General features: G+C 34.4%; 2 protein-coding genes across 2 annotated transcripts in view; both read right to left on the bottom strand.

Moving 5' to 3' along the window:
- Positions 1–24,830, bottom strand: part of SI (sucrase-isomaltase) — a gene marked incomplete at its 5' end in the record, with an annotated part of 105,568 nt that extends 80,738 nt beyond the window's left edge. Inside the window, 11 exons of the mRNA XM_082624891.1 lie at positions 5,708–5,827; positions 5,916–6,047; positions 6,701–6,826; positions 9,891–10,003; positions 10,943–11,042; positions 12,466–12,637; positions 13,830–13,981; positions 21,006–21,115; positions 21,411–21,528; positions 23,110–23,246; positions 24,713–24,830. Coding sequence (XP_082481017.1) covers positions 5,708–5,827; positions 5,916–6,047; positions 6,701–6,826; positions 9,891–10,003; positions 10,943–11,042; positions 12,466–12,637; positions 13,830–13,981; positions 21,006–21,115; positions 21,411–21,528; positions 23,110–23,246; positions 24,713–24,830 — 1,398 coding nt within the window. The remainder of the gene's footprint in view (positions 1–5,707; positions 5,828–5,915; positions 6,048–6,700; positions 6,827–9,890; positions 10,004–10,942; positions 11,043–12,465; positions 12,638–13,829; positions 13,982–21,005; positions 21,116–21,410; positions 21,529–23,109; positions 23,247–24,712) is intronic.
- Positions 2,722–4,883, bottom strand: LOC309806234 (elongation factor Tu, mitochondrial-like). The gene is given in 2 exon segments (XM_082624892.1): positions 2,722–4,042; positions 4,046–4,883. Coding segments are annotated over 2 exon segments (1,356 nt in total). The 5' UTR covers positions 4,856–4,883; the 3' UTR covers positions 2,722–3,496.
- Positions 24,831–25,212: the final 382 nt, after the last annotated feature.

The raw sequence follows: 25,212 nt of genomic DNA, 5'->3' as shown, positions 1-25,212 counted from the left end.
TTTTTCTCTTTCTGACTTACTTCACTCTGTATGACAGTCTCTAGATCCAACCACGTCTCAACAAATGAATCAATTTCATTCCTTTTTATAGCTGAATAATATTCCATTGTATATATGTACCACATCTTTTTTATCCATTTGTCTGTTGATGGGCATTTAGGTTACTTCCATGACCTGGCTATTGTAAATAGTGCTGCAATGAACACTGGGCTGCATGTGTCTCTTTGAATTATGGTTTTCTCTGGGTATATGCCAGTAGTAGGATTGCTGGGTCATATGGTAGTTATATTTCTAGTTTTTTAAGGAACCTCCATACTGTTCTCCATAGTGGATGTATCAATTTACATTCCTACCAAGAGTGCAAGAGGATTCCTTTTTCTCCACACCCTCTCCAGCATTTGTTGTTTGTAGATTTTCTGATGATGCCCATTCTAACTGGTGTGAGGTGATAACTCACTGTAGTTTTGATGTGCATTTCTCTAATAATTAGTGATGTTGAGCAGGTTTTCATGTGCTTCTTGGCCATCTGTATGTCTTCTTTGTAGAAATGTCCATTTAGGTCTTCTGCCCATTTTTGGATTGGGTTGTCTGTTCTTTTTAATATTGAGCTGCATGAGCTGTTTATATATTTTGGAGATTAATCTTTTGTCTGCTGATTCATTTACAAATATTTTCTCCCATTCTGAGGGTTGTCTTTTCATCTTGTTTATGGTTTCCTTTGCTGGGCAAAAGCTTTTAAGTTAAATTAGGTCCCATTTGATTATTTTTGTTTTTATTTCCATTACTTTAGGAGGTGGATCAAAAAAGATCTTGCTGTGATTTATGTCAAAGAGTGTTCTTCCCTTGTTTTCCTCTAAGAGTTTTATAGTGTATGGTCTTACATTTAGGACTTGAATCCATTTTGAGTTTATTTTTGTGTATGGTGTTAAGGAGTGTTCTAACTTAATTATTTTACATGTAGCTGTCCAGTTTTCCCAGCACCACTTATTGAAGAGACTGTCTTTTCTCCATTGTATATCCTTGCCTCCTTGTCATAGATTAGTTGACCATAGGTGCATGGGTATATCTCTGGACTTCCTATCTTTTTTCATTAATCTATGTTTCTGTTTTTGTGCCAGTACCATATTGTATTAATTACTGTAGCTTTGTACTATAGTCTGAAGACAGGGAGTCTGATTCCTCCAGCTCCGTTTTTTTCCCTCAAGACTGCTTTGGCTATTCGGGGTCTTTTGTGTCTCCATACAAATTTTAAGATTTTTTGTTGTAGTTCTGTAAAAAATGCTATTGGTAACTTCATAGGGATTGCATTGAATATTTAGATTGCTTTGGGTAGTATAGTCATTTTCAGAATATTGATTCTTCCAATCCAAGAACATGGTATATCTCTCCGTCTGATGGTATCATCTTTAATTTCTTTCATCAGTTTCTTATAGTTTTCTGCATACAGGTCTTTTGTCTCCCTAGGTAGCTTTATTCCTAGGTATTTTATTTGTTTTGTTGCGATGGTAAATGGGAGTATTTCCTTAATTTCTCTTTCAGGTTTTGCATCATTAGTGTAGAGGAATGCAAGAGATTTCTGTGCATTAATTTTGTATCCTGTAAGTTTACCAAATTCATTGATTAGCTCTACTAGTTTTCTGGTGGCATTTTTAGGACTCTATATGTATAATATCATGTCATCCACAAACACTGACAGTGTTACTTCTTCTTTTCCAATTTGTATTCCTTTTATTTCTTTTTCTTCTCTGTTGCCATGGTAGGACTTCCAAAACTATGTTGAATAATAGTGGTGAGAGTGGACATGCTTGTCTTATTCCTGATCTTAGAGGAAATGCTTTCAGTTTTTCACCATTGAGAATGATGTTTGTTGTGGGTTTGTCATATATGGCCTTTATTATGTTGAGGTAGGTTCCCTCTATGCCCACTTTCTGGAGAGTTTTTATCATAAATGGGTGTTGAATTTTGTCAAAAGATTTTTCTGCATCTATTGAGAAGATCATATGGTTTTTATTCTAATTTGTTACTGTGATGTATCACATTGATTGATTTGCATATATTGAAGAATCCTTGCATCCCTGGGATAAATCCCACTTGATCATGGTGTATGATCCTTTTAATGTGTTGTTGGATTCAGTTTGCTAGTATTCTGTTGAGGATTTTTGTATCTATATTCATCAGTGATATTGGTCTGTAATTTTCTCTTTTTGTAGTATTTTTGTCTGGTTTTGGTATTAGGGTGATGGTGGCCTTATAGAATGAGTTTGGGAGTGTTCCTTCCTCTGTAAATTTTTGGAAGAGTTTGAGAAGGATGGGTGTTAGCTCTTCTCTAAGTGTTTGATAGAATTCACCTGTGAAGCCATCTAGTCCTGGGCTTTTGTTTGTTGGAAGATTTTTAATCACAGTTTCAATTTCATTACTTGTGATTGGTTTGTTCACATTATCTGTTTCTTCCTGGTTCATTCTTAGAAGGTTTTACCTTTGTAAGAATTTGTCCATTTCTTCCAGGTTGTCCATTTTCTTGGCAGAGAGTTGCTTGTAGTATTCTCTTAGGATGCTTTGTATTTCTGTGGTGTCTGTTGTTACTTTGCCTTTTTCACTTTTAATTTTATTGATTTGATTGCCTTCCTCTTTTTCTTGATGACTCTGGCTAATGGTTTATCAATTTTGTTTTTCTTCTCAAAGAACTAGCTTTTAGTTTTATTGATGTTTGTTATTGTTTTCTTCATTTCTCTTTATTTTTGCTCTGATCTTTATGATTTCTTTCCTTCTGCTAACTTTGGGTTTTGTTTGTTCTTCTTTCTCCAGTTCCTTTTGTGTCCAGTTAGATTGTTTATTTGAGATTTTTCTTGTTTCTTGAGGTAGGCTTGTATAGCTATAAACTTCCCTGTTAGAACTGCTTTTGCTGTATCCCATAGGTTTTGGATCATCGTGTTTTCATTGTCATTTGTCTCTAGGTATTTTTTGATTTTGTCTTTGATTTCTCCAGTGATCTCTTGCTTATTTAGTAACGTATTGTTTAGCGTCCATGTGTTTGTTTTTTTATGTTTTTTCCCCTGTAATTGATTTCTAATCTCACAGTTTTGTGATCAGAAAAGATGCTTGGTTAGATTTCAATTTTGTTAAATTTACTGAGGCTTGATTTGTGTCCCAAGATGTGATCTATCCTGGAGAATGTTCCATGTGACCTTGAGAAGAAAGTGTAATCTTCTGTTTTATGATGGAATGTCATATAAATATCAATTAAATCTATCTGGTCTATTGTGTCATTTAAAGTTTCTGTTTCTTTGTTTTTTTCTTTGTTTTTTTCTATTCACAGAACAGTTTATTGACCTACCTCACCTGGCCGGCCATGTGGCCCTCTGGCCAGGGGAAGTGTCAGTCTAGCTGCAACTCAGCTGGGCTGCAGCCTCTGCCCTGAGAAGGGGGCACGAGAGGCAGGAGAGAACACTGGCCAGGGCAGCCATGAACACAAGAGAGCCCCAGCAGAGTTCCAGGCTCAGCTCCACTTGATGTTCCTGTCTTCCTCGGTCATGGCTGGTGTGTCAGTGATGAGGCTGGTGCCGATGGTCTGGTTGCCATCTTGCAGAGTGAAATGGTGTCCGTTTTCTAAGATCATTGGCTGCCGCAGGATTAGGGTGAGCTTCAGGTCTTCCCCGGGCATGGCAAGCTCCTTCCCTGGAGGCAGGACAATCCGACAGGCCATGTCCCAAGTCAGGGAGAACATGACAGGCATGAAGTGGGATACAAAGGGCTCGTGGCGGCCACCCTCCTCCTTACTGAGGATGTACACCTGTGCCTCTACCTTCTGGTGGGGCTGGATGGAACCTGGCTTAGCCATGACCAGGCCACGCCTCAGGTCCTCCCGCTTCAAGCCGCAGACCAGGGCCCCAAGGTTGTCACCTGCCTCTGCCCTCTCCAGGCTCTTGTGGAACATCTCGATGCCTGTCACCACACTGCGAATATTCTTGCTATGTCCTAGGAACTCACACTCATCTCCCCTCTTCAAAATGCCACGCTCTAGTGTGCCTCTCACCACCGTGCTTCAGCTGGGGATAGAGTAGACTGACTCTATAGGCAGCAGGAAAGGCTTCTCCAGGTCCTGGGTGGGCACTGTGATGTAAGTGTCCACAGCATCCAGCAGCTTCTGCACAGACTTCACGCCTAGCTCAGGGTCACGTTGCTCAAGGGCACAGAGGGCAGAGCCAATGATGATCGGAGTCTCCTCCCCTTTGTAGCCAAACTCAGTGAGCAGTTCCCTGATCTCCAGCTCCACCAGCTCCACCATCTCAGAGTCCTGCACAGCATCCGCCTTGTTCACATACACCACCACACACTCTACTCCAATCTGTTTGGCCAGTAACAAGTGTTCTCGGTTCTGGGGCATGGGGCCATCGTTGGCTGCCACCACCAGGATGTAGCCATTGAGGGGGGCTGTGTCTGTGATCATATTCTTAATGTAGTCTGTATGACCGGGACAGTCAGTGTGGGCATAGTGGCGCGCAGCGGTGTTGTACTCCACATGTGCAGCATTGATTGTGATACCTCGGGCTCGCTCCTCCGGGCCATTGTCAATCTCCTCGTATTTCAAAAATTTGGCCCCACCTCCCTCGGCTATAATTTTCATGATGGCCGCAGTCAGTGTGGTCTTGCCGTGGTCTACATGGCCAATGGTACCCAAGGTCACATGGGGCTTGTTGCGCACATAGATCTTCTTGGCCTCCACAGCCAGGTCGTGGCATAAGAGGGGCAATGCTGGGGCCTTTAGCAACCGCAAAAGACCCTTCAGCAGTGGGGTTGGGCTGGCGCCGAGACCACTGAAGAGGGGCGTCGTGCACAGCAGGGCCGAGGCCGCCATTGTGGTCGTACTGGTGCCCTGATTACTGTGTACCCGCTGTTTCCCTGTTTATTTTCATTTTGGATGATGTGTCCATTGGTGTAAGTGAGGTGTTAAAGTCCCCCACTATCATTGTGTTACTGTCGATTTCCTGTTTTATAGCTGTTAGCAGTTGCCTTATGTGTTGAGGTGCTCCTATGTTGTGTGCATATATATTTATAATTGTTGTATCTTCTTCTTGGATTGATCCCTTGATCATTATGTTGTGTCCTTCCTTGTCTCTTGTAACATTCTTTATTTTAAACTCTATTTTATCTGATATGAGTTTTTGATATGTCTTATAAAGTTGTCTCCAAAAGAATATTTGTTCTGGTTAAAAATTATGCCTTTTGGAGCTAGGCAGTTTCCTGACACTGCTCTTTATTAATTTTGTGACATGAGGTAAGTTACCTTACCTCTCTCAAATTCACTTTTTTCCACATGTGAAGTAATAATTTTAATCATAGCTATCTTATGATTTCATTGTGAAGATGTACACTATAAATCCTATTACCCAGCATTTAAGTACTCAGTTTATACATACAATTATTTTACATCAAATGATCAGAATTTTATAATAATCCAAATAATTTATCATATATTTTATCATTAGTTTGGTTTATGTCACTGAAAATTATCTGTCTTTCTACAAAAACTGTTTAGAGATAATTGAAATATTTGCTCTAAAATTTCTCTATGCAGTTAAATATTAAATCCAGATTTGAAAGCAAATAAATTCACACACACACACACAAAGACACACACTCTGAAATACTTTGTTGTTGCACAACAGAAAATCTGAGCAACACAAACTTAATGAATATCATGCTTTACCTCTCCAATAATTGCTGTAGTCCCATCTGACTCATTTACCCACACATTTTGTGCAGTTCCCCTTTCGTAGGTTTCATATGCTGCTCCATTGGCACGTTTCTCTATGGAAATTGCAGGGTCCTAATATTGAGAAAAGAAACTATAGAGAATCAATTAATTTACAAATGTGTAGATACTACAAATTAATATATATATAATCAGTTATTACCAAGATGATGACATATTTCTGCCCATGGTCATGCAAATCTTGAACAAATTCAGGGAGGCCATTAAATGCAACTTGATCATAAGTAAAGTCTTTCTTGTCTTCCATATAGTCAATATCAGTGACCTGTGTATCCTGAAAATTAGCAGAGTATATTTCAATAAACAGTACTGAAAGAACCCTCTAATCACCTCAACCTTTAAGTCCAAAGAATTTGTATTATAAATATAATGATTAAAAAGTAAATGAACTTAGATCTCTTTTATTTCACTAAAGACACAGTGATATTGCTTATAAAACTAGTTTTTCTAATTCTAAAGTGCACAAGCATTAAATGATTATTCACATTTGTTTCAGTGATGATCACTGGATATGTATTAGGTCAATATATATATATATATATATATATATATATATATATATATATATATGGGGTTCTTTGTATAAAAAACAAAACTGCACATTACATAAAATACATTAAAATTTTATTAAAGAGTATATAAGCTCTAAAAATAAAGTATATTTAAAAAACTGTCTATAATTTTGTTCACACTTCAACATGTGTTCTAGTGTAGTATAACTAATAATCAGTTCTCAAAATTAAGGTAGGCCTGGACATTGCATATGGACATAATGTGTACTTTATCATTAAAAAAGCAGCTTAATAATTTATATTTATATCTATATCTATATGGTATATATGATAATCCTGACAATTTCCTACAATTATTATTATATGACAACATTTAACTTGAAATATATTCCCACAAATCCTTCATCCTACTTACAAATGGTATGCCAGCTTCCCGATTTCTTCGTACCACTTCTTTCACTGCATCAAGTGACTTATAATTCCAGCGACTAAGTTGGAAACCAAGACTCCAATATGCTGGCATTTTTGGTCGTCCAATGAGCTTGAAGTAAATGGATATTTAATTAGTCTCAAAAATGAACATTAGAAACAAATATTAATATGCTTCTTATTGTTACATCTCTAGTATTGATTTGAGTTTAACTACATATTTTAAACAAAGATTTTGTATCTGCATTCTAAATGTATCCTGGATATTCTCTTAGAATTTTGTTATGAAACGCTTAGCAAGTTTATGTTCTGTCACTCATCTTTTGTTAATTTTGTGTTAAAAAATCAGAAAGGTAGCACTTTAAAAAGTAGCATTTACAAAAGTATATTTTGCTCTGCATGGAAAGTTAGAAAAGAGGATAAAAGAATAGCCTTAAAGAGATTTGAGAAAAAGAAAATTGTCCCAACACACTCCCACTTCTTGTAGCAACAAAATGAATGAATGAATGATCATCACATAAGAAAAAAAGATGTTTAAAAGTATACAATTTCTATCTCCTTGCATTTTGGCACTTATTTCTCTCTGAGTTTTCAAAAATATTAATAAAATATATTTCTACAAGGATCCCAGGCAGTTATTTCATAAGGTGCTTATATTCACATGTAGGACATTGGTTTCTTCCCTCCCCCAAGGGCCAAATGGGCCCTTCTCCTCCCACTCTCTGGTGGCCCAAGCAGGCTCAGTGCAAACTCACAACAGAGCACCAGTGTCTCATCCAACAGAGCACAGGATTTTGCACATGGAAAGATGAATGCAACTGATATTAAGTTTTCTCACCAAAAACTAAGTATTAGGTTACATTAAGACAAATATCTTATTTGGCATGATGGGCTTTCTTTGGCTTAGGTATATATATATATATATATATATATATATATATATATATATATATATATATATATGTTTATATATATGTATCTTTATGTAATATACATTTTTTTGGATCCATGATTTCTTCATCATGTAGATCTAAAAAGTGTTATGGGAAAGATGGGAATAAAGACTCAGACCTACTAGAAAATGAACTTGAGGATATGGGGAGGGGGAAGGGTAAGCTGGGACAAAGTGAGAGAGTGTCATGGACATATATACACTACCAAATGTAAAATAGATAGCTAGGGGGAAGCAACAGCATAACATAGGGAGATCAGCTAGGTGCTTTGTGACCACCTAGAGGGGTTGGATTGGGAGGGTGGGAGGGAGACGTAAGAGGGAGGAGATATGGAGATATATGTGTATGTATAGCTGATTCACTTTGTTATACAGCAGAAACTAACACACCATTGTAAAGCAATTATACTCCAATAAAGATTTTAAAGAAAGGTGCTATGTAAAAATAAAAAATAAATTAAAAAAACTCAGGCTATTGTATTCTATTCAATTTAAGCATTAAATTAATTTTTAAAAACTTGGTATCAAATAAAACTCCCCCTAAACTCAGTATGCTTAAACTCTATTCATAAACACCTTATGTTCCATTGAACTTCTTTAAAGATTTGGACATGTGATTGAAATTTCTGTGTGTGTGTGTGTGTGTGTGTGTGTGTGTGTTGTGTGTATTATATGTATCACATAATTTATTTTCATAAAAGTGTATAAAACATATTTTATTATATATTATATTAATTTATGTATTCATCTTATACCTTATATGTATATATTAACTTTAAAACTTATGAAACAGTCTAGTCATTCAAATGCATTATGTTTTAAATTTTGACATACTGGGACCACTAATGTATTAACTTATACAGAGAGGATAATTTGTTTTTCTTCAAACAAGAAGTAGTTTTTTTTTTGCCTCTCTCTACATAATTTGTGCCCCATTGAAATGCAACAGTGATTAATAGTGCTATATTCTATACAAGTCATTTATCTTATTGTTTAAGTTCAAGCTTCTACAAATCTGCCCATAAAATGATGTATGCAAGTGGACTGCTACATCACATGAATGTTGCATTCTCATGTCAAACATGACTCAAACTCAACTACTGCTGACCACAGACTTTACCCAGCATGTAATAGACAACTGTCCCAACTAATATTTCTCAAATAAAATATCAAATTTTTACAAAAATGTGCTTTCCCCTCTTTTGATGGTGTGATAACTGTATACAATAACTATGATTTCATATTATAGAGACTGTAAATTTTGTTGCCTTTCTGAAATTCACATTTATGAACAGCAATTTGGGAATTGCTCGACATTGTAAATTATTCAATTGTGTAAAACCCTACCTACTCTTATTTCAGGTTTTTAGATCCTAACTAAAGTTTTTGATAGTAATTGCTTCTCTTTTGAGATCATTTTGAAAATGGGATTTATATGTCAAGAGATTTATCAATAAAACAAGATTTTATAAATAGGCATGATTCTTAAATCTTATATCTATAAAAATGATTTATTTTTCATAATAACACCAGAAATTATATACACTAACAGTCACAGGAGAACAATTTACATGGGAGAAACGTCTAGAATTAGGCTCAAAATACGCCTTGGATTCCTCTCCTTTCTAAGGTCCATCTTGGGCTCAGGTACACTAAGACGTTATTTAATAGGTAAATGAGAGTTGTTTAGACAGTAACCTCAAGAAGTTAAGACCTCAGACTATGTTTCAAAATCTTTCCTTCTAAGCCTGAGTGTCAGAGCCAATTTTCCTGGAATTTGCCTATGGTACATTAACAGCAAATTTCAGTAACCTTCCTCATAACTCACTTGCCCCTAAGATTCTTATCAAAGGGATGAATGACCTATATGCCCATTACTTATCCTCAGACTTGAAGATGAGATATTTCCTTTTGTTTTATCCCACCAAAGGAGGTCTTGAATAAGATTTAATATGCCACATCTCAAAGGAATCCAACTACTGATCTCACCTGCCTAGAAGCAAGAAACAACTTGATATCTGAAATGCAGACATCTAAATATACCTAGGTGTCACTGTATAACAAAAACAAAAATAAGAAACACTTTCTCATATCTGAAAAATGGTAAGGTTTAAAAATATATTTAGCTAAGAGGCCTCAAATATCTTAGCTAAAATCATTTTAATATGTAGACATGTCTGAAAGTGTGGTAGAAAAAATTTTATAAAATAAACCTGAAACACACCTCTTGATACTGTTGAACTACTTGTTCTGGAGTATCTCCTAGAAAAATGTAAAAGTCCAGAATGCCACCTGTAACTCTGTAAGTTACTATTGGAGTAGGCTGGATGAAAATCTCTACAAAACAAAAATTGGAAAAGCATATGTAAATAGTAAACATGTACATGTGATAAAATAATTGCAATGTCTATTTAAATTACTTTATATTAATCACATAGTTTTACATTTTTTTAAGAGATTAAGATTAGGTATTGAAGATAAGAATATAGGAGAAAAGTGGAATGCCACCATACATGAGGTTTAAGATAGTATATTCCAGATGCTGCCTTTTACAGATGTTGGCAAAAGCTCCTCTAGAAACTGCTTAGCAGGGAATAGAGGATCCATCTTTTTACAACAAAAAGATTTCTTTTTAAAATTGCATTTTAATTAGTTATTTTAATTGAAGATTCTGTGAAAGATCATATTATCACATGTTGATTTCTAAGAAAAAAACTACATAGGTTTTTAATTTGTCTATATGCAAGACATAGTAATTGTCTGTATAACCATATGGTATACAGCTCTTGCTTGAATTTTTGTAGTTTTTACTATCACTGATTCACCTATCCAATTTAGGTATTACATAATTCACAACATTGAAAAACAAAAGGTTCTACACTACTTCAATTATGATAAACTTAAAAAAATCATTCTTCCTTCTTTCTATACCCATATAGACCTTTCTCTTTTTTACCTGGAGTGACATATTAACTTATCTTAACAAATGAGGCTATGTGAATGGGAATATTCATTTGTATGGATGTGTTCGGTGTTCCTCTGGAGGGAAAATGAAGTGCCCGAATATCACAATACAGCATACTTTCCCCCAAACAGAAGCACAGATATGCAAAAATCCATGCCTCACTAACGACAAAACCTGCTTATAATAATTTCACCTTCTAAATCAGTAACAACAAAGTTTACTCTGGTATACAATACCTATGATTGGAATAAAGAAAGCAGTTAAACATTTTAAGTTTCATTTAAATATATTATCAGATAAATTACTCTTACCCATTGCATTGCTGTTCATTAAGAAAACACCAAATGACTTTCCAGAAGTATCTTCAATGCACATGAAGAATGTTTGATGGCCATATAAATTATTATTATTCTATAGGTATAAATTTATTTAAAATAAAAAGATTATACACTGAAAATGGACTTTATGGATTCCAATTTATTCTTGTAATTTACTCTGCATATTTAACTTACTCCCATACTCCTATAACAATTTTCTCTACATAAGTACCATATAAAATATTGTAGCACAAAAAACATTGAACTTATTTTAATTATTAATACATTAAGATATAAATATATAACTATATATTATACTATTAATAGTTTACTTTCTTTTATGTTTTATTATGATTAAATGAGTTTTAATAAGATATTAATCAACTATACTTCAATTTAAAAAAAAAGCTATCCATGATAGGGTAATAGCATGCTTATCCATTATGTCTCAGGTATGCCCAAGGTATTGCAGGGAATTCCAAAATGATGTCCACCCTCATAGAACTTTTGCAGTACAGTGGTTGAGAGCTGATGAGTAGATGAAGTGGTGGAGGAAAATTGGAAATGAACTTAAAAAGTGAAAGAAGAAAGGCTTCTTGGCTGATTGGGTATGGAAGTTCAAAGGAAAGATGTATGAAAATAGCTATGAGGTATTTATTAGCCTGGTGTTTCTTAGGTGTTTATTATAGACAGTGATGCTGTAAACAAAGATTGGCAAAAGTTATTAATATTTTTGTACAAAATGAGGGTCTTTAAAACAACAACTCGCATTCATTTTGAGGAATGAAAGAGCATCAACATTTTAAAAATCATTAACATTTGACTCAAAGCAATCATGAATGAATAAAAAAAGAGTTTTTTTAATGGTATGGTCTTTGTCCTGAATAGTCGTATATTCTAGAAGTACAGACAAATGTATACACAAATAATACAATGTGATGGTTGTCATATTAAAATATGAATAAAGGGTTAGAAAGTAAAGATTAATTCTTCATGGAGGAGTTTGGGAAAAATTCTTTTGAGGTGAAACCAACTGAGCTATCAATGACTTGTATAAATAATAAAGAACTTCAAGGTTTAGCACTTACAAAGAGAACCAACCTCTTGTGAAAATATGTGAACTTAAGAAAGATGGTCATATGTTATGGTAAAGGAAAAAGTGGGTATAGATGCAGGACATGATGTCCAATAGATAGGCAGACACCATATCATACAAAGCCATGTAGAACAAGGTGTTTGGAATTATTCTTGTGCAATAACTAACCCTGGATAAGTTTAAGTACAAGAATGGAATGATAAAATATAAAAGTGAAAAAAGAAAACATTCATAAATTGGAAATTTATAAAATCAGTTGGTCACTTATTTATTTTAAGATTTTGATATCAATCCTCACCCCTAAATTAAACAAGCTTCTGGAATGTGTATCACTGACATCAAAAAAATGATGGTTTCAAATAGGCTAAAATTATCCTCAAATACACCTATTTTATTTATAACAAGAAAGAGAGTGGCTTACATCACCAGGAAGTTGATCCCGTGTAAAAATTGGCCATGTTTTCCAATATAAATCATGACGAAATCTCTTATGAATATGTTCCCCAATACCATAAATATATTCACTGGAAAGTCTGGCTGAGATCTGTAAATACTGGTCGGAGTATACCAGTGGACCAATGCTGGTGTCAAACCTGTAGCATGAAATAAATAAATAAATGAGCTAGAAACATATAAAATGTTCTACTAAATACAGTTCTATGATATCATCCAGAATATTGCAGTTTAAATATGTCAGTCTTTAGCTGTGATCAAATCTTAGTAACACATAAATTTTATACCATAACCAGAACTTGTTAATTCTATTAACACAATTTGTTTTATCATCATCAATATGATTTTTCACATGCATTCTCTCCTTTTATCTTCACCAAAATCCTAAAGCACAACTACCATTATAAATTTCATTTCACAAATGACACAAATTGGACAAATTTATTCATGTTTTCAAGGTTAGGCAGCAGAGCCAAATTTCAGACATAGTTCTGCTTTGCTTCAGAGACAGAGTTTTAAAATACAGTACTATACTGGTTTCCACACATCTAATATATATATTAAAATTAAGTCCAAAATTATTTTTCCAAAAAGAGAAAGGTTACATGTTTTATGCATATCAAATATATACTATGAGAAATGTTAAACAGCATTTCTTTTGTGATTTAACATAAACTCAATCACAAGTTATTAAAATATATTTACAGAAAGTAATTGCTGAGATTCAGTTTTTACAATTGTTTAATTAACCTTTCTTGGAGATTCAAGAGTTATGATCTTGAAAGTTATTAAATTATTTGCAACAAGTATCCCTCAAAATACATTTATAATGAAGGCATTCACGTAATATTTAAATTAATATATGTATAGTAATTTAAATTTATTATATGTTAAGATATATTCAATTTAATTTCATACATATATATGAAAAATCCTCTAATTGTACTATGGAAATTCGTCACTCTCTGCTTAGTATCTACTTGACACTACAAATTCACAACAGAATATGATAAATAAAGGGGAAAAGACACAACAGGAATTTTAAGTATGCAAAAATATAAACAAGGCTTAGATTGTATCAGTGATGCTCTTCACCTTCAACTTTGGTTGGCCCCCTTTCTATACTTTCATTCATGTTCTTGTTCCTTTCTTCCATGAGAAATTAAAATCCCTTTAACATTATAATCTTTAAAACACATACACCCACCCTCTTTTGGGAGGAAACTTAATCTTTCTGAAAATGCCCTAAAATTAAGACTTTCATAATTCTATGATAATATAATAAAAGTGACCAATTATTTAATCTTTTATTAATATAAAATAATTACTTACAAAAGTCTATCATTGCTTTTTCTATAAACTTTAATGCTAAATGGATTGTCTATAACCTTCACATCATATAATGTATCAGAAGCTGCAGTTCCACTAAATTCTTTTACAAACTGATGAGGAACTTCATATCTTCTATTATTTGGATCAGTAATCTGCAAAGATTTTGAAAAAATTAGCATTATTTGATCCAAAACTGTTATTTAATTTTTCAATTCTGAACTAAGTATTAAATGAGAGTTCTAAACATGAAATAATAAATTAAATAATTTTGGGCTTCCCTGGTGGTGCAGTGGTTGAGAGTCCACCTGCCGATGCAGGGCACATGGGTTTGTGCACCGGTTCAGGAAGATTCCACATGTCACGGAGCGGCTGGGCCCGTGAGCCATGGCCGCTGAGCCTGCGTGTCCGGAGCCTGTGCTCCGCAACGGAAGAGGCCACAACAGTGAGAGGCCCGCATACCGCAAAAAAAAAAAGAAAACAAAGCTATAAAAAATTAAATAATTTTATAGATGAGCTATTAATCTAGTCATAAACTTAACTTTAATATTGTTGAATGGCTATGCACGGAATAAACTGCAAATGAATTAATAGAATTAGTGGGTCATAATGGTACTATATCAAATAAAAATTTTTATTGACCAATATAAATAAATAATGATAGTATTATTAAATATTGATTCTTGAATACTGGGTTTTTGTAATTTAATTACCCTTGTTACATTTCAGTTATCACCTGCTTAAAAATCTTGCAAGACTTTTGAATTTTGTTTAAAATAAATCTTAATATTTGTGAAATTAGGGCTAGAAAGTAATGTACAAAGGATATAGTGTTTTCACTGCCAAATCCAAAAGACGATACTAATAAACTACTTGGTAAAAAAAAAAAACAGAAGAAATTAGTTTCTTTAAAATCATGACTAGAGCACTCCCTCTTGTGAGAGCATTGGAATCAAAACTAATTAATGAACAGTCATCAGCAGGAAGACATTGGAACTCACCAAAAATATACCCAACATCCAAAGACAAAGGAGAAGCCTCAGTGAGATGGTAGGAGGGGTGCAATCACAATAAAAATCTTATCCCATAAGCACTGTGTTGGGTGACTCACAAACTGGAGAACAATTATATCACAGAAGTCTACCCACTAGAGTGAAGGTTCTGAGACCCACATCAGGCTCCTGAGCCTAGGGGTCTGGTAATGTGATGAGGAATTCCCAGAGAATCAGACATTGAAGGCTAGTGGGATTTGATTGCAGGACTTCAACAGGACTGAAGGAAACAGAGACTCTACTCTTGGAGGGCACAAACAAAGTAGTGTGCACATCAGGACCCAGGAGAAAGGAGCACTGACCCCATAGGAGACTGAACCAGAGCTACCTGCTGGTTTGGAGGGTCTCCTGCAGAGGCAGGGGTGGCAGTAACTCATCATGGGGACAAGGACACTGGAAGCAGAAGTTCTGGGAAGTACTCTTTGGCATGAGCCCTTCCATAGTCTGCCATTAGCCCCACCAAACAGCCTGTAGACTCCAGTGCTCAGTCACCTCAAGCCAAACAACCAACATAGAGGGAACTCAGTCCCACCTACCAGCAGACAAGTGGATTAAAGTTTTACTGAACTCTGCTGACCAGAGTAAAACTTCGCTCTACCCACCACCAGTCCCTCCCATCAGGAAGCTTGCACAAGCCTCCTAGATGGCCTCATCCACCAGAAGGCAGACAGAAGAAACAAAAATAACTACAATCCTGCCACCTGTGGAAGGAAAACCACATTCACAGAAAGAGAGAAAAAATGAAAAGGCAGAGGACTATGTACCAGATGAAGGAACAAGATAAAAACCCAGAAAAACGCTAAATAAAGTGGAGATAGGCAACCTTTCAGAAAAAGAATTCAGAATAATGATAGGGAAGATGATCCAGGACCTTGGAAAAAGAGTGCAGGCAAAGATTGAGAAGGTGCAAGAAATGTTTAACAAAGACCTAGAGGAATGAAAGAACAAACAGACATAGATGAACAATACAATAACTGAAATGAAAAATGCACTAGAAGGAATCAACAGCAGAATAACTAAGGCAGAAGAATGGATAAGTTACCTGGAAGGCAGAATTGTAGGCTGCAATGCCACGGAACACAATAGAGAAAAAAGAATGAAAAGAAATGAAGAGAACCTAAGAGACATCTGGGACAATACAAAATGCACCAACATACGCAAGATAGGGGTTCCAGAAGGAGAAGAGAGAGAGAAAGGACCTGAGACAATATTTGAAGAGATTATAGTAAAAAACTTCCCTAACATGGGAAAGGAAATAGCCACCCAAGTCCAGGAAGTGTAGAGAGTCTGAGGCAGGATAAACCCAAGAAAAAACCAGCAGAGACACATGGTAATCAAATTGACAAAAACTAAAGGAAAAGAAAAACTATTAAAATCAACAAGGGAAAAATGACAAATAACATAAAAGGGAAATCCCATAAGGCTAACAGCTAATTTCTTAGCAGAAACTCTACAAGCCAGAAGGGAGTGGCATGATATATTTAAATGATGAAAGGAAAGAAAAACTATTTTCTTTCTAAAGGAAAGAAACTACAACCAAGATTACTCTACCCAGCAAGGATCTCATTCAGATTAGATGGAGATGCTTTACAGACAAGCAAAAGCTAAGAGAATTCAGCGCCACCAAACCAGCTCTACAACAAATGCTAAAGGAACCTTCCTAACTGGGAAACACAAGAGAAGAAAAGGACCTACAAAACAAACCCAAAACAATTAAGAAAATGGTAACAGGAACATACATATTGATAATTACATTAAAAGTGTATGGATTAAATGCTCTAACCAAAAGACACAGGTTCACTGAATGGATACAAAAACAAAGCACATATATATGCTGTCTACAAGAGACCCACTTCAGACCTAGGGACACATACAGACAGAAAGTGAGGGGTTGGAAAAAGATATTCCATGCAAATGGAAATCAAAAGGAGTAGCAATACTCATATCAGATAAAATAGACTTTAAAATAGAGAATGTGACAAGAGACAAGGAAGGACACTACATAATGATCAAGAGATCAATCCAAGAAGAAGACATATACAATTATAAATATATATGCACCCAACATAGAAGCACCTCAATAAATAAGGCAAATGCTAACAGCTATAAAAGAGGGGGATTGACAGTAACACAACAATAGTGGGGGATTTTAACACCTCACTTACACCAATGGACAGATCATCCAGACAGAAATTTAATAACGAAACACAACCTTTAAATGGCACAATAGAATAGATAGATTTAATTGATATTTATAGGACACTCCATCCAAAAACAGCAGATTACACTTTCTTCTCAAGTGCACATGCAATATTCTCCAGGATAGATCACATCTTGGGTCACAAATCAAGCCTCAGTAAATTTAAGAAAATTGCAATCATATCAAGCCTGTTTTCTGACAAAAACACTATGGGATTAGAAATCAATTACAGGGACTAAAACATAAAAAAACACAAACACCTGGAGGCTAAACAATACGTTGCTAAATAACAAAGAGATCACTGAAGAAATCAAAACAGAAATCAAAAAATATCTAGAGACAAATGAAAATGAAAAAACGATGATCCAAAAGCCATGGGATGCAGCAAAAGTAATTCTAAGAGGGACGTATATAGCAATACAATCCTACCTCAAGAAACAAGAAATATCTCAAGTAAACAGTCTAACCTAAACCTAAAAGAACTAGAGAAGGAAGACCAAACAAAACCCAAAGTTAGTAGAAGGAAAGAAATCAAAAATATCAGAGCAGAAATAAATGAAATAGAAACAAAGAAAACAATAACAAAGATCAATACAATGAAAAGGTGGTTCTTTGAGAAGATAAAAAAAAAATTGATAAACGTTTAGCCAGACTCATCAAGAAAAAGAGTGAGAGGACTCAAATCAATAAAATTAGAAATGAAAAGGAGAAGTTACAATGGACACCACAGAAATAAAAACATCATAAGAGACTACTACAAGCAAATTTTTGCCAATAAAATGGACAACCTGGAAGAAATGGACAAATTCTTAGAAAATTATAATCTTCCAAGACTGAACAAGGAAGAAATAGAAAATATGAACAGAACAATCACAAGCATTGAAATTGAAAATGTGATTAAAATCTTCCAATAAACAAAAGTTCAGGACCAGTTGGTTAAAGTGAATTCTATCAAACATTTAGAGAAGAGCTAACACCCATCTTTCTCAAACTCTTCCAAAAAATTACAGAGGAAGGAACAATCCCAAGCTCATTCTATGAGGCCAACATCACCCTGATACCAAAACCAGACAAAGATACTACACAAAAAGAAAATGACACACCAACATCACTGATGAATATAAATGCAAAAATCCTCAGCAAAATACCAGCAAACATAATACAACAACTCCTTAAAAGTGTCATACACCATATCAAGTGGGATTTTTTACAAGGATGAAAGGATTCTTCAGTATACACAAATCAATCAATGTGATACACCATATTAACAAATTGAAGGAGAAAAAAACATATGATCATCTCAGTAGATGCAGAGAAAGCTTTCGACAAAATTCAACACCCATTTTATGATAAAAACCCTCCAGAAAGTAGGCATAGAGGGAACCTACATCAACATAATAAAGGTCATATATGAAAAACCCACAGCAAACATCATTCTCAATGGTGAAAAACTGAAAGCATTTCCTCTAAGATCAGGAAAAAGACAAGGAGGTCCACTTTCGCCACTATTATTCAACATAGTTTTGGAAGTCCTAGCCATGGCAATCAGAGAAGAAAAAGAAACAAAAGGAATACAAATTGGAAAAGAAGTAAAACTGTCACTGTTTGCAGAGGACATGATACTATACATAGATATTCCTAAAGATGCCACCAGAAAACTGCTAGAGCTAATCAATGAATTTTGTAATGTTGCAGGATACAAAATTAATGCACAGAAATCTCTTGCATTCCTATATACTAACAACGAAAGATCAGAAAGAGAAATTAAGGAAACACTTCCATTTATCATAGCAACAAAATGAATAAAATGCCTAGGAATAAACCTACCTAAGGAAGTAAAAGACCTGAACTCAGAAAACTATAAGACACTGATGAAAGAAATCAAAGATGACACAAACAGATGGAGAGATATACCATGTTATTGGATTGGAAGAATCAATATTGTGAAAATGACTATTCTACCTAAAGCAATCTATAGATTCAGTGCAATCCCTATCAAATTACCAAAAGCATTTTTTACAGAACTAGAACAAGAAAAATTTAAAATTTGTATGGACACAAAAGACCCCGAATAGCCAAAGCAATCTTGAGGGGAAAAACGGACCAGAGGAATCAGACTCGCTGACTTCAGACTATACTACAAATCTATGGTGATCAAGACAATATGGTACTGGCACAAAAACAGATCAATGGAAAAGGTTAGAAAGCCCAGAGGTAAACCCACGCACCTATGGTAAACTAATCTATGACAAAGGAGGCAAGGATATATAATGGAGAAAAGACAGTCTCTTCAATAAGTGGTGCTGAGAAGACTGGACAGCTACATGTAAAATAATGAAATTAGAACACTCCCTGACACCATACACAAAAATAAACTCCTAATGGATTAAAGACCTAAATGTAACATCAGACACTATCAAACTCTTAGAGGAAAACATAGGAAGAACACTCTTTGACATAAATCACAGCAAGATCCTTTTTGATCCCCCTCCTAGAGTAATGGAAATAAAAACAAAAATAAACAAATGGGACCTCATGAAACTTAAAAGCTTTTGCACAGCAAAGGAAACTATAAACAAAATATAATGACAACCCTCAGAATGGGAGATAACTTTTGCAAATGAATCAACAAACAGAGGATTAATCTCCAAAATATATAGACAGCTCATTCAGCTCAATAAAAATAAAAAACAACCCAATCAAAAAACGGGCAGAAGATCTAAACAGACATTTCTCCAAAGAAGACATACAGATGGCCAAGAGGCACATGAAAAGCTGCTCAACATCACTAATTATCAGAGAAATGCAAATCAAAACTACAATGAGGTATCACCTCACACCGCTTAGAATGGGCATCTTCAGAAAATCTACAAACAACAAATGCTGGAGAGGGTGTGGAGAAAAGGGAACCCTCTTGTACTCTTGGTGGGAGTGTAAATTGATACAGCCACTATGGAGAACAGTATGGATGTTCCTTATAAAACTAAAAATATAACTACCATATGACCCAGCAATCCCACTACTGGGCATATACCCAGAGAAAACCATAATTCAAAAAGACACATGCACCCCAATGTTCATTGCAGCACTATTTACAATAGCCAGGTCATGGAAGTAACCTAAATGCCCCTCGACAGACAAATGGATAAAGAAAATGTGGTACATATATACAATGGGATATTACTCTCATAAAAAGGAATGAAATTGGATCATTTGTAGTGATGTGGATGGACCTAGAGACTGTCATACAGAGTGAAATAAATCAGAAAGAGAAAAAGAAATACTGTGTATGAATGCATATATGTGTAATCTAGAAAAATGGTACAGATGAACCAGTGTGCAAGTCAGAAATAGAGACACAGATGTAGAGAACAAACATATAGACACCAAGTGGGGAAAGTGGGGGTGGAGGTTTGTCGTGGTGGGATGAAATAGGAGATTTGGATTGACATATATGCCCTAATATGTATAAAATAGATAACTAATAAGAACCTGATGTATAAAAAAATAATAAAATTCAAAAAAAATCATGACTAGAAGTGATATCAATAAAAAGAACTAGAGAGTGTGTCACATTGATATAGAACAATTAACATCTTTCTCAAATTAAATTTTAAACTAATATTTTATCACAGTCTTTAGTTGAATAAAATTACTAAAGTGTTTTGAGTGTTTATTCTTCTCAGGACACTGTACCAAATATTTTACATTGACTATATTATTACATTCTCCAAAAACTACTGCCAGAGAAAAATCTCTTATGTTATATTTGAGTAGACAGTCTCAGAGAAGTGGAGTAATGAGTCTAAACTAGTTCTTTGCTTTGGAATAAATATTTATTAAGAGGGAAATGTCTTCTTGGGGTGAAAAGTCTATTCATAACGTGTTTTATTAATAACTTTTCTTTAGAAATCTCAAAGACCAAACCTTGAACCGGAAACGTTTGGGTGTCTGACTTTGAGTTGTGAGGAGAACAGTGTTAATGTCATTTCCAAATAGTGTTGGTGAAGGTATCCTGTTTAATTTGGCTTCAAGTCCTTAAAGAAAGAAAAAAAATGTTTGCATGAATTATGACTTTATTTACAAAGATTAATAAGTATTAAATATTTTCACATTTTCTAATTTTCTTGCCTGTCACATATAATGACTTTGTTTTTTTCATTTGGAAGATACAATCATGCAAAAAATGTCCTTAATATATCAATTTGAACATTTTTGTGTACATATTTTCCATTTGATTTTATTTAAGATATCTTTCCAAGAAAATTTTTAAATGTACTTTTTTCATTCAACTTAAAATATGTTGGATCATCATGATAGAACACTTCTCACCAGTATTTGTTGATGTTGTTCCCTCAGCATTATAGCCATGGTTATCTACGAAGAAGCACCAAGGAATAACAGAATTATTCCATGGCCTCCAGCAGCAACCTCGAGCTGCACAAAGTGTCTGATAAAACATTTATTAAAAGAATCATGGGGTTAGTATTATTATCATATGGGTCAATCTCTATTTTTTAAACATACACTCATTCCAATAAATGTCTGAGTGAATGTTTAAAAAAAATCTTATTTCTTCAAATATATAATATGCTAAAATATCATTTATTCTTTTGTTCCTTTCACTTGGAAGAAATGTAAATATTTGATGAATTGACTCAATTACACTCTATCAGAGACTGATGTTCTGAGTTGTGATTTATCAAATTTACATATCAATACACATTATTGTAAGCTCATGTTATTTTAAACATTCCTGCACTCTGGATAATTACAGTCTATTCTGTTGTCATGTAGTCAATGCAGAAGAACTAAAATATTTATTGTGTACCAATTATGTATCAAGTTGCAAGTGAGGCTATAAAGATGAAGATACGGCTCTAAACTTAAGCCTACATAAAATGTAGTTATCTCCAGAAAATTAGTAGTTCAATATGATTTAAACTAGTTTATGTGCCAGTTGTTGCAACATCCAATGAATAAAGTAAAATACTAAATTCTCAGTAATTTTATGATCTATATGGAAAGATTATATGAAGTGGAAGAAAAATTATATATGTTTATAGTAAAAATTGAGTCATGGTGCTGCTGTGTGTTAACATTGGTATAATCAAAAATCTATTTAATATTTAAATTTAATAGTGTGACATGTTTTCATAATTTGAATGCTTGTGAGCTTTTTCTTCTTGGCTATTTGCCTTGAAAAAAATGTTAAAAGCCTCCACTTTTACCAGCTGATAGTATACATGTTAACTTCTCTCCTATTTTTAACATCAAATTAAAATGGCATCAGGTACACATACACACATGTGTGCACACATACACATGCAAATATATATATATATATTGCAAAGGAGAGCAAGTGGGAGCTGAGAATTTTGGAGGGTCATTAACTAACAGAATCTAAAGTATGTGTGACTTTTGATATAGATATTGCAAAATGGGAATACACACACACATACACACACAAATTCACTCATTGACATTTTAATCCCACACAAGTTATGAAGACCAAGGGAAAGTCAACTAGGGTTATGTGAATCCATTCTGTTACACTTACTTTTCTCCATTTGAGCCCCTTCTCCCCAATTACCAAATAATAAAAATAAATAATTTTAAAAAATTAGAAGAATCAATGTTACTTTGTTTTCTTAATGTTATCATCACAAATACTTTAATAGAATGTAGATATCTTTCTCAAATGTTCTATATTGTCAAATGTTATACTTATTTTTAAGAAGTAGATTGAAGAGGATAGAATTTCATGAAGATTTATAAATTTAACAATAGCTTGTTAAGCATGGGAAAATATTAACTTGTTAATTTGAATTGAAAGGAAGTACAGAAAAGCAAGCTCAGTAATTTCCATTATCTCTCATCTGTTCATACATAAGTGCAATAAAAAGAAATGCACCCTAATTAATGGCTAGAGTTTTAAAAATATGGAATTGATCCAATATTAAATAATTATCTTAATATAATTATCATACTATATATATTCATAAAAATATTAAAGACATTTGTTGCAGACCTGTGTTGGAAATTGTTCTGGAATGCAATTTATTCTCTCATTGATAAGATCATTTAGCACACTTGGACATTTTCCTGAACCAGGATACACAGTGGTTGTGTGAATGGTAGCAGGGGTTGAAGTAGAACCACTGACTTCTGGGAAAGAAAAAGGTCAATAAAAGAAAACATGGTTTTAAATTAATTTTTCAAATTTTCAAGTAACAAATACATTGAAAGTATTCATAAATGTATATATAATGAAAATGAACATAAACTTTGCATTAACCCCCCCCCCACAAATTCAAGTCCTAGTCACCAAAAGGGAAAGATCCAAATGATATTTAAAACTGTCAAAGACCTGGTGACTGTTCCTTCAGAGAATCAAAATACATTCACAGGAGGTCTTGAGGTAGATTCAAAAGGAAACAAAATGTATATTCCCAGTGTGCTTAAAAATTGTGTTTTAGAGATGAAAAAAGAAGGTGGAGAAACATGGATGGGGAAAGGATGTAGAGAAGGAGACAAGAATTAGAGCAGAAAAGAGAAGATTAAGAAGAAAAAGAGGGACTTCCCTGGTGGCGTAGTGGTTGAGAGTCCGCCTGCCAATTCAGTGGCATGGGTTCATGCCCCGGTCTGGGAGGATCCCACATGCCGCGAAGCGGCTGGGCCCATGAGCCATGGCCACTGAGCCTGCGCGTCTGGAGCCTGTGCTCCGCAACGGGAGAGGCCACAACAGTGAGAGGCCCTCGTACGGCAAAAAAAAAAAAAAAAAAAAAAGAGGAAGAAGATACTTGAAGTGAATAGAAGAGAAAGCAGGGAATAGTAAAGAAAACTAAATTCCAGCTCTGTGTAATAAAGAGCGACTTTCTAGCAATCAGAGATGGGGAAGATAAATTTGATTGCTTCACAGTCTAGCGAGATTTCAGTTTACTAAAAGAAGGTAAACCAAGAGACCAGAGGCAGCAGAAAATGCCAACTACTGTTAGATTAGAAGATAATTTGCAATATGTTTTCCAATTCTGATTTAGTCAAGACAGAATGATGAAGAAAGAAAAAGTAGATTAGGTAGATCAGAGTGGCATGTATCAACCTTAAATCAGGATAGAAATATTCAGAAAAAAAAAGATAAACGTTTCAAGCCTGTTTCATTCCTGCTACCTGTTTTTCTCATACAACGTCTCTCTTCTTAATAAAAAATTAAGCCTGTGACAAAGAGATTATCCCCCTAAATTTCCCCCCCACCTCCCTGCAGGTGTCTGAAACCCAGAGCAAAACACCACTAATGAGATTTCCTACTAGTTAGAAGAACCTCACTGGTAACTCTAGATGATTATTCCACTGTTCATTAACATCCTGATCCTTTTGCCTGTTTGCTATTTCTTAAGGAACACAATATGGGGAAGGCCATTAATATCAAAGCACATAGATTCCTTAATTACAATGATGCTTCATTGAAAAACCTGCAATATAATACATAGAAAAAGTTGGAGTAGTTGTGTAACGTACCTGAGATCTTTCTTCATGCATTTCATCTCATATAGATTACTTTTCAAAATCCATAACTATTATGGAGTAAACTTTATCTCAACCTCACTATAATAAGTATTTTCAATATTATTTACCTTCAACAGCAGGAGTCTTAGTTGCTAAAACAGCAATTAGGGCAATAGCTATTATTGTAACTATAGCAAAGAGGACAATCAGAGTGATTTCTAATCCAGTAAATTTCTTCCTTGCCATCTAAAGAAAGAAAAGGAATATATGTTTGAAATGTAGAATATATAACTACAATAAGTGACCATTATTAATATAAAAGTATACACATTTGGTTTTTTTGTCTACTAAGCATAACACAAGCAGAGCCGCAGACAGCTTTATCAGTTTATAATCTAAAATAATACACATTAGCAAAAGTGTAAACAACACATGCAGTTTTAAATAAAAAGAATGAATTAGTGATGCACATTATAGTAGTACATTAAAATGAAAATACAAAAGGAAAAAGATCTCCAAGTAGGTGCATCTTGCTCTCTCATTTTAGAACATTTTTTCAAGTCAAAGAAAGCTTATGCTTGCACTATGAGCCTTAATTCCACAACAATTGTATGAAGGAGATGCTGTT

This window comes from Mesoplodon mirus (assembly GCF_964341445.2).
Source record: "Mesoplodon mirus genome assembly, chromosome: 6".
Taxonomy (NCBI): domain Eukaryota; kingdom Metazoa; phylum Chordata; class Mammalia; order Artiodactyla; family Ziphiidae; genus Mesoplodon; species Mesoplodon mirus.
The sequence above is the reverse complement of the archived record's forward strand: the minus strand, read 5'-3'. Positions and strand labels throughout refer to the sequence as shown.